The sequence below is a fragment of the Panicum virgatum genome, chromosome 9N (assembly GCF_016808335.1).
Source record: "Panicum virgatum strain AP13 chromosome 9N, P.virgatum_v5, whole genome shotgun sequence".
NCBI classification, from domain to species: Eukaryota; Viridiplantae; Streptophyta; class Magnoliopsida; order Poales; family Poaceae; genus Panicum; species Panicum virgatum.
This window is the reverse complement of record NC_053153.1, coordinates 76078171-76087885: the sequence shown is the minus strand read 5'-3', so window position 1 is coordinate 76087885 and position 9715 is coordinate 76078171. Positions and strand designations below refer to the sequence as shown.

At 44.8% G+C, this 9715-nt stretch overlaps 1 protein-coding gene across 2 annotated transcripts; it reads right to left on the bottom strand.

Annotated features, from left to right (window-relative positions):
• Window positions 1-1674: 1674 nt before the first annotated feature.
• LOC120688626 (calmodulin-binding transcription activator 3-like) lies at window positions 1675-9325 on the bottom strand. Of its 2 annotated transcripts, none has more exons than XM_039971016.1 (13): window positions 9045-9325; window positions 7922-8041; window positions 7692-7807; window positions 7488-7576; window positions 7348-7390; window positions 6395-6545; window positions 6166-6285; window positions 5763-6061; window positions 4551-4922; window positions 3747-4438; window positions 3101-3677; window positions 2248-2589; window positions 1675-2121 (listed from the first exon to the last, which is right to left on the bottom strand). In XM_039971016.1, exons 1-13 carry the CDS (start codon window positions 9082-9084, stop codon window positions 2011-2013), a joined length of 3072 nt encoding a protein of 1023 aa, XP_039826950.1. In that variant the 5' UTR covers window positions 9085-9325; the 3' UTR covers window positions 1675-2010. The 2 variants fall into 2 exon arrangements, with proteins under 2 accessions (XP_039826950.1, XP_039826949.1); XM_039971015.1 differs by having other exon boundaries at window positions 6166-6288; window positions 9045-9324.
• Window positions 9326-9715: the final 390 nt, after the last annotated feature.

The following is a 9715-nucleotide window of genomic DNA, read 5'->3' as shown; positions in this document are numbered from 1 at the left end:
CGTTCACACCCGATTTCACCCCACCTCCGCCCGCAAGGCCGCAAGGCGTTCGTTCGTTTACCCGAGCGGAGCAGGCTGCTGGTATGGTACCCTCCTTTCCGCGCCCCTCACCGCCGTCGCCATTGCCTCCCACCCATAGTCACAAAGTTCCTGGGTCGACCGGGTCGAGGAACGGGGTCGAGGGTCGAGGGTCGTCATTTTATAAAATTGTGGTACGAAGGGGGTATACATCTATGGAACGATAAATTATTATGTGGGACGCGACCCTGATTCATCGGGGTCGATATCTTCGGGTCGATAAAGACAAAAACTATATATGTGCTACTAATGAAGAAACTAATCTGCACAAGCATATAAGAAACATATGAAAGAGTACATTTAGACCATGCTACACGTACTCAGCTCATTGTCTAACAAAAACCACACCAATCCACTGTCCTTAACCTCCTTATCCCAATTAAATCTGCTAGCAATGGGGCTGCGACCCCTTTTAATCCGGGACACGATCCAACCTTGAATGGGACGCTGACCCTCTTCGACCCCGACCCTCGAATCGGAACGACGTTCCCGGGTCGAGGGACGAGGCATCGACCCCGAATCCTGTGACTATGCTCCCACCCATTCCCGAGTCAATACAAGAAGCGAGCTTTCCTTTCGTTTTGCCCCCTTCCCATTCCAAGTCAACCCCCTTCTTGTCTCACGAGTCACGGCAGTACGGCACCCACTCGCACTCGTTTCAAATACCGTCCAACCCCTGGGTTCATGGGAGCCGTCGGATCGCGCACCTATGGCCTGGATCCGGCAGAGCAGCGACTGGACTCGTTCGTCTTCTCGGTCAGGAGCCGGAGCCCGGAGGGCAGTGGCCCGAGGACCAGTGCCCAGGTGGTGCGGTTCGCGCGAGCGTGGCACAGCGCACAGCGGCGGAGGTCCACGGCGAGTCGGCGACGGCTCTGCTCGAGGACGCCGGAACCCTTGCCGCCGCTTCCTCCGATAGCAGTTCGCTCCGGTGGCGCTGTCAAACGCCTCGCTGCGGCAGGAGGAAGAGGAAATCGAGCCGGTGTGGGCAGTGGGGGCGTGGAACGTGGCCGGTGAACGGCGCTCGCGCGCCGCCAGCGCCTCCCCCAGAAAGGCGACGTCGACGGCGCCGGGGCCGCGCGGCAAGGCCTCGTCGGTCGGTAGCCGACGCGCCCGCGAGGTCGTCGCTCGATCGGTGCTGAGGACATACGTGCCGGTGCGCTCCACCTGGGGCCCCAGGACGTACGACAACGTCAACGGCTGCGGCGCGGCGTCGATGCACCAAGAACGGCGAGCTCGCTTGGGTTCCTCAAGGCGGCAAGTCTCCTCCTCGGCGATGACCATGACGTCGTCAGCTGCAGCTGCATGTATCTCCTACTCCAGATTCATAGTGAGATAGTGAGACGCATGGACTAGCTTTTCTGTAGCTGACAGCAACTGGCGCTGAGAATGCCATCCTTGTGCAGTTGGGATTAATATCTGGTTGAACAGGGGTTGCAAGAGAATCAACAAAAGAAACAAGGACACACAAGAACACTGACACTGAGACACCGAATTACATGAAAGACCCATTCAAATATGGATGATGTTTCAACATCAGGTGCCTCACCGGCAGAATGGTCATGAATTGACCACAGCACTGGCGGCGGAAGAAGAAAGTGAGGACGAGGAGCTCCAGCTTCGCGACCAGCGCGGAGTTCCACCGTAAATATTCATTAAATAGAGTCCACAATAGATATATTTTCCTTCTATATAGAACATATACATACACGTACTGTACAAAAAAGATAAGCTAAATAACAAAGACCAGAAACGAAGTAACCGAAAAAAAAGCTATATACAAAAATGGTCAACCTAGCTAAGCAACTACTACGGGTTATCATCATCATCATTTGCTAAAACTAACAAATATAGGCAGGTAAGTACTGTACAAGACACCAGTGCTACGTTCTTTGGGGGGGGGGGGGGGTGAGAAGACGACATCAGTGCTCAGGCCTAGATATTGCCGGGCATTGGTATGTCATCATCCCACAGCTCTTGGAACTCACTCATCACGAAGCCTTCATCCATATCGGTAGACGACTCGAGCATCTTTTCTTGCAAAGCCTGTCATGCCAGCACCAAAGAATTGTGAAAATTATAAGTCCAGCAATTCCACTATAAAGCTTCAGCAGTTCAAACCGAAAGCATAGGCTAGCCAGCAACAGATTCAGCTAAAAGAAATCATGATACCTGGGATTCCTGGAGTCTTGTGACGACAGTCAGAATCCTCTGATACTGATCCCGAGCATCTGGGTACTGAACCATGGACTTCACTCTGGCAAGAGCTTTCTGCAGCCTTTCTTCGGTCTGCTTCCTTCCTTGTTGCAGGAAATCACAATCATCCTGAGCAGGTTTATTTTGGATCAAATCGCTATGGCTGCTGCTAGTGCCCTCCACCGCACCTTCTGTAGACCGAAACCCGCGCAAACCAGCCCCTTTTCGCCTCCAGCGCAATATGATCTTCTCTACTATTCCAACAGACCAAATGATTTTGCGATAATGCTTTCTCACTTGGTGACCTCGCACATGAGCCTATAGGCAGCAGGCAAAGACAGGGTTCAGCATTGATTATTAAAACATCATCAATGACATACATATCTTAGACAAAATACCATGGTGCACGGATTATTCTACACTGGAAATGAGGATTCTCAAGGAGGGTCTGAACCCTGGGGGACATATGTGCAGGTTCCATTCAGTGATATGATTTGTAACTGCTATGGTTATTATCGTCCAAACTAACTGAACAATGTATGGTTCGCTGAAAATTTACCAGAAGAAAATTAGGAACTTTTGCATCGTATATCGAACATATCGCAACTAGAATTAACACAAACTATTAAGCTGGAACAGTCAGGATACTACTACAAAGTCAGTGCATCACTAGTCATGTATCTTTTTTTTAGAGTAAGGATGAGTTCCGGCCTTAATCATTCACACGTGAATGACTACATCCTACAAGGAGAAACGCAGCACACAGGCTGCCAGAGACTATGCTCAACATTCAGATCTTGACAATGTATCGTACAACAAATAACAATACCTGGATCTTGACGATGCGCTGTCTAATAAGCAGGAATTCCTTTCTTCCCTTCCATCCACGGTACTTGTTTTGTATTCGAGTTGCAGCAGCATGTAGGGGATCAAGGTGCCCTGGTTTGGATGGTTTAACAGATAAGAGTGACAGGGCACGATCATCTGATATCGCACCATTGTCATCCTCATACTGAACTGCTTGCTTTCTCTGGAAGGATTGCATCCTGAAAACTTGATATATACGAGCAGCAGCTTGGGCAGCATTTCGAACAGCTCCTAGTGAATCTCCCATGGATCCAGCTAGAAGACCTTCACCTGCTAATGGTGATGCTCTTCTTTCAATAACATCTCCAATACCAGGCAGACCAGATATTTCTGACGCATTGCTTCCCATGGTTTCCTTAAGATCGAGGGTCTGGAGATGACTTATTAAAGCAGACTCAGCCAGGAAACCAGAAATTCCCTTGTACCCATTAGCTGACGCAAGATCAGCTGGTGTGCTTCCTGTAGGAAAATCTAGCGTTGGATCTGTCAAAGCTCCAGGAGCTGCACCAAGTGCGATAAGTGCCACAACTGTTCGCTCTCTGGATAACAGGAGGAACAACATCAGTACACATAAAAAATATGTAATAATCTCACTCTGAAACACTTACCTGCCACAAAATGCAGCCCAATGGAGTGCAGTCCATCCATGAGCATCTCTGAAATTTATGCTCACACCAGCAGAAATTGTTGGCCTTATAGCCCAATCATATCCTAGGGCAGCTGCCAGATGAAGCACACCCTGCCCTTCCTCATCTAACACACTGGGGCCCTTGCCACCATCAACTGCTTTGTGGACAAGCCAGATATGCAATTTTTCTTTCAAGTGATTTTCAAAGAACTGATCCTGCTTATCATCAGTGGCAAGCTCGTTATCACAAGCCAACTTTAGCAACTCGGACCAGGAATCGTTGTCTGTCATCAGGGAGCTTATCTTCTTGCTCAAATCAATCATCTCCTTTGTGGGGTTAGATACTATTGCCTGGTACTCATCTTGTCCCAAAGACAAAAGGTCATCTAGACGCATCTTGAGACATGTTTTCTTCACATCATCATGTGGACTTGGGACATCCATGTGTTTAGGATTACTGGGTCGGAACTCAAACTCTCGGATTTCGCTGCAGGCCAACCTGTTGGAGCATGTAACATAAAAAGGAACCCTGCCAGGTTTGTGTGACGGAGAATAGCATCTGAGAGTTCCATCAGCTGAAATCTCTGCTGGAACTTCGACTTCTCCAAACATGCATGACCACTTCCATCTTTGGATCTCATCAGATTTTAAGAATCTACCAGTAATGAGAACCTGGATGATATACAAAAAACATCATAAGAAGTTCAATGAGCCATAAGGACGGTGCTATGACATTTCCAAGACTTTTGACCAAAGAACATATCAAAAGCTTTAGAAGGCATACCCTAGCCTTGGAGCCCACATATGTCCAGCTTGGAGAAAAATCAGATATACTAAACAGCTGGTCTTGTGCAAGCACCGGGTCAACAGTGAATTGATCCAACTGATCACAACTTGATGCTTCAATGATATTGTCAGTCTCTTCGCTGTTCCAGTACACTCCAGAACTGGACCTAATTTGGGAATCATCTACTTCACCAAGTTCTTTGTTCATCCATCTCGTAAAACTATCACTTTTCTTAAAGCTGTCCTTCAGGATATCAGAGAGACCAGATGACTGAGTTTTCAAGAGAGGGTAATTGATAGTTTCCTCCAAAGATCTACCATTTTGTTGGAAACTGTCCTCTGTAGGAAACGAGCTGATAGCACCTGGAAGCTGAAATTAAGTAATTTCTCAGTTAAGTTACATAAACAAATCGGAGACAGCAATGATAATATAACAATAGTGGTGTAAAACCTAATTAGATGTGATTGAGCAAAACGTGCAACATAGCCTACAATATAGATTTGATGCCATGAAGGCAACAAAGTAGTTCTATCCATGAAAACTACAAGACATAAAATTGTAGAGATATTAAGAAACAGCATGTCTGTGCCATTTAGAAGTCCACTAATGTGACAATTGGAACTGTAAACTTGCATAATTTCAACTACACCATAGGTTCACAATAGAAGCTTTTATATGTAGTCCGTGGTAAGGACAGGTTAGCTCAGATGGTGGGACATGCTGAGCGCAGCACGGGGAGATATCCTGAAAGTGTTGGATCTTGTTGTCAATGAAAGCAATGAGACTGTCACATATCTGCCTCAAGTAATAACTTTGGGATATGTTATGTCAGTTGTGCAATATCACTTAGCTACATGCTTTCTCTGTTACTCCCTTGAGGAATTAGTTTAGCTGGCAAACAATTTATTTTCACTATTATTTATCTTCATGGTGCTCTGTGTATAACTAAACTTTCATGCCAGTACCACGGGCTGGAAAACAAGCTGCACATAGCTGCCTTCTTTATCAGTTAAATAACATGTGGTTACTGCCCCGCTTTCAACCACAATATAAAGTATCCATTAGATAACAAAAATCACAGACATAGCTAAGCTTTATACATGTGAGTTATATATATACATATATATATATATATATATATATATATATATATATATATATATATATATATATATATATATTGCCGTATGGAAATGTGCACCAGGATACCTGCCACAGTGAGCCTTGATCAGTATCTACAGTATCTGCATCCTTGATACCCAATCCATTATATACTTCATCAAATGTGAAGGATTCGATTCCAGGTCCTTCAGTGAAAGGAAATTGTTTGGAGGGATCAGTAATTAGGGGTGGAGGCATTCGATGGACCCCTTGGTCAGGTAGGCCATTCAATGATGATTGATCCAACTGATTATCAGCCCCATTTAATGCAATTCCAAGAGCAGGCTCATTAAGAGAAACTGGTAAGTATGTAGTAGTTTCTGTAGCAGGGAAGCCTTGATGGTTACCTAAACATTATGTGTAACAAAGAATGCAGGTCAACTCAACTTTGGTCCATAATGAGAATAAACTATTTCAAATGCCTTCCAGAAAAAAAAATACTGCTACTTGCCTACAAACGGTGCAGGAATGTAGGAGCTCAAAATAGAAGCTCCCATCACAGGTCCACCTCCATTTTCATGCTGCTGCGTCCAAGAGAAAGGGTGGTATCCGGCTCCTCCCGAATAAATATATGCTGCAGCGAATTTGGCTTTAGATACGCTGTGCATAATTGGAATGTGTATCAGTAAAATATTTCAGTGAGCTTTATATAGAACAGAAGAGATGGTAAACAGTTCTACCTGATTCTGTTTCCTCATATTCGGTGGCTTGTCCGCTAACAGAGCTTTCACCCTCTGTAGTATGTGAAGGCAACTGACTTAAAGGACTATCCGTACGAGCAGCTTGCAGCATATCATCGTGCCCTCTAATACGAGAACTTGATTTGCCACCCTGGTTGTCGTATACAAATGAGGGGGGGTAGAATTTTAAGCGGACAATTGCAGGAAGATATTGTTCGCAAAAGATGGGAAATAGCGATGTAAACTCAGAATTTGGATCAAGATCTCAACAAAACATGAGTAGCCAAAGTTTCTTTAAAAAAAAAGGAAGAAAGAATGCATGCAGGAAAAACAAATTGGCTACTTGAACCAATATAAAACTAGAGATGCCTCATAATGGGTTTCCATGTATTAGTACAATAACATTCTTTCAGAAATATACAACCGCAACTACTATATTACATTTCTGTTTAATTAATGGCTCATTGAATAAAAACTGATGCAAACTCATAATAATGCTAAAGCATTTTCATTTAACCTGAGTATAAGTAGTTTAATTACTGGTTTAGAATGAAAGTCGGGCATATTTAGCTTAATTACTGGTTTAAATGCTCCAAATAGCATCAAACTAAAGTACTCCAAACTAGAACTAAATCTACTACAGGTGTACATATAACAGAAGCCCTAAATCCTTGCTAGACCTGAGCCTGAACAATATTCTCAGAACATGACATGAAACAAATCTCTTACATGTTGGCACAAACCTCCAGGATACTACGTTATACTAATAAATAAGAATAAGCTATTAGAAAACTCGTGTGGTTACTATCACAAAAGGCAACAGACAATAACCTGATGTAAAAAACGAATTAACATAATTTTTTTAAGAATACAGAATTTAGGATGATGAAATCCAGTAACCACAATGGGCAAGCAGCTAAATATATATCAATCAGAGTAGGATTAGGAATAACCTTGACTTCGAGATAATGTACAAGCACAATGTGCATAAAATCCCTGCAAAAAATTATAATCAATCCAAAAGATGTTAGTGCGCCTTAAAGCAGCGCAATATGAGTTGCAATATTGCAGAGGTAGCAACATGAACCCTTACTCCTCCAACATCCAATAGCTCCTCCTCTGAAAGTTTTCATTTTCTTCCCCATGAGCATAGTAGCAGTGAAGCACATCAATACTTCCAGACTACATTAATAAAGAACTGTTAGTTTTATTGTCCTGATGGCCATAATTAATTAATAAGATAAAGTATGCTGTAAATGTACACAGGAAAAGTTTCCATCACTCGAAATAGGCATACTTTTAATCTTTCATGAGCTTCTTTGACAGTTTTTCCATCTCTTTTCTTCCTCCAATTATGGCCATCCTTCCGGAAATACCTCAAAACTTTTCGATCAAACAAAAAAAGCGAACCACCTAGAGCCAGAAGTTAAAATAAAATATTAGCACGATAAAAATATTTTAAAAATTAACACTTTTGGAGAAACAATTATGAACATAACAGTGTTCAGCAGAAAATGAGTGTCATACTTGGAGGTCTATTTGGTGGTTCTGGGGCAATACAGAAATTTCTGTAGTTTCTAAGTATTTCACAAATCTCCGCAGGTCGTAACCAACGGTGTTGTGCTTCCTTCAATATCTGATCAACATCTGTTTAGAGGTTATGAAAGCAAGGGTTAACAGTTGAATATAATGTTATAGTTCAAAAGGAGTCAAAGGAAGGTGGTAATAAAAAATATTCAGATTAAATTTTAGTGATAAATGATAACAAGCCTTCACAAAATAGAGCTTTCTGACCATCTTAATCCCACTTGGTACGATAAAACTTAACATTGGGAGTCCCTTTATTTTGTGAAGTAAAATCTACTGGATTTCCTTGAAAATGAAACCCTTAAGACTAAGACGTATCCCGCAGAAAATAACTTCAAGAGTGCAAAGAGGGTAATCTGGAAACAGTTTATTGTACCTATTTGGAACTTCAAAATCTCTTTCTAAGTTCACAACTCCCCCCCCCCCCCCCAAAAAAAAATCTTAAATGTTGAACTTCTGCAACTATATGACCCTCTCAAAACATAGTAGCTAGAAAAGCTAATACTTAAAACATGATCACACCCAAAGTCCCAATCACTTTTCCAGAAGATAAAATAAAATCTACCATGCGACAAGTCTTAACCCAACCGAAACCAAAAGTCCGCATCCTCGGTTCATGCTACAACTCTCAACTTGGACACAAAATTCTTACAGAGAAACCCTCTTGCTAACAAGAAGCTCTCCTAAAAAAATTCAGTTTGACGACCCAATTCCTGATATCTGGTACTAGTAACTTCGATCTAAACCCAAACACAGACCAATTTCACACAGGAGACAGGTGCATCACAAGTCCCCACCAAACAGGGCGCTGAAAATCCGTCTTCAGAACATTGAACTCCCGAACAAAAAAGTCCGCACTCCCCCAAGGCTTTGGCATAGCTGCAAGAGCTTCAGACAACTCCACCCTGAGAACGCCCCGGAATGGGACGGTCGCCGAGACAAATCAAAAGAAGGACCGACGCGTTGACCGAACCCATGCCAACTCCGCCCCCCTTGGTCAGGTGGATCAGGAGTCGTGGGCGAAACAAACAACGCCTGAGGAGGACGGCTCAGTGTGGCTCACCTAGCTGCGGCGCGATCGCGTAGCGCCGTGCCTCCGCCATCGCCGAGCCCGGCCGCCGCGCGCGCGCGCCCAACCAGAACCAGGCACCACGGCGGCCGGAGCCGGTCACCAAACCCCTCCGGGCCTAGCGGGTTCCGGGGACGATCGCCTCGTGACTCGCCGGATTTTTCGCGGGGTTTTGTGGAGGATCCCAGAGGCGTTTTGGCTGTGACGTCGGGGGATGATTTGGTGGTGAGGAGAGAGAGAGAGAGAGAGAGAGAGAGAGCGGACAGCCAGCCGTCGACGAGGTGGGAGCCTAGAGAGCGGGGTGTGCGGCGGTGAGGTCCTATGGAGCCGGGGCCATCGCGGGAATGTGGGGTTGGGGGGCTTGTGGGACCTGGGTGTCCGGGCTCCGGAGCGGTTGGTGGGCGCGGCCGCTGAAGACGTGGGCGGTTGGTGGTGGCGCCAAGCGTAGAGGCCACACAAGGTTAGCCGTGCGTGCGAGTCCGCCGGGCTGCTGGCCTGGTGTCACGTTGCTGGGTGAATGTTTGAAATTGATTCCTGCAACCATAAACCAGTGACACTGAAGATCCCATTCCAAGCAGACTATACATCGGTTGACGTGGCCTTATAACTGTGCAAGAACAAAGATTGTCTTGCTGGTGGTGGTTTCAGAGCTTGCTCTAAAATCT

What these genes read in the sequence shown, in the direction of transcription:
- LOC120688626 (XM_039971015.1), bottom strand. Translation starts at nt 9,084, where the DNA reads ATGGCGGAGGCACGGCGCTACGCGATCGCGCCGCAGCTAG. An exon ending in AAGCTCATGAAAGATTAAAA is followed by an intron (nt 7,577 to 7,691) that starts GTATGCCTATTT and finishes TTATTAATGTAG; the next exon opens with TCTGGAAGTATTGATGTGCT. An exon ending in CAAGACTCCAGGAATCCCAG is followed by an intron (nt 2,122 to 2,247) that starts GTATCATGATTT and finishes CTGGCATGACAG; the next exon opens with GCTTTGCAAGAAAAGATGCT.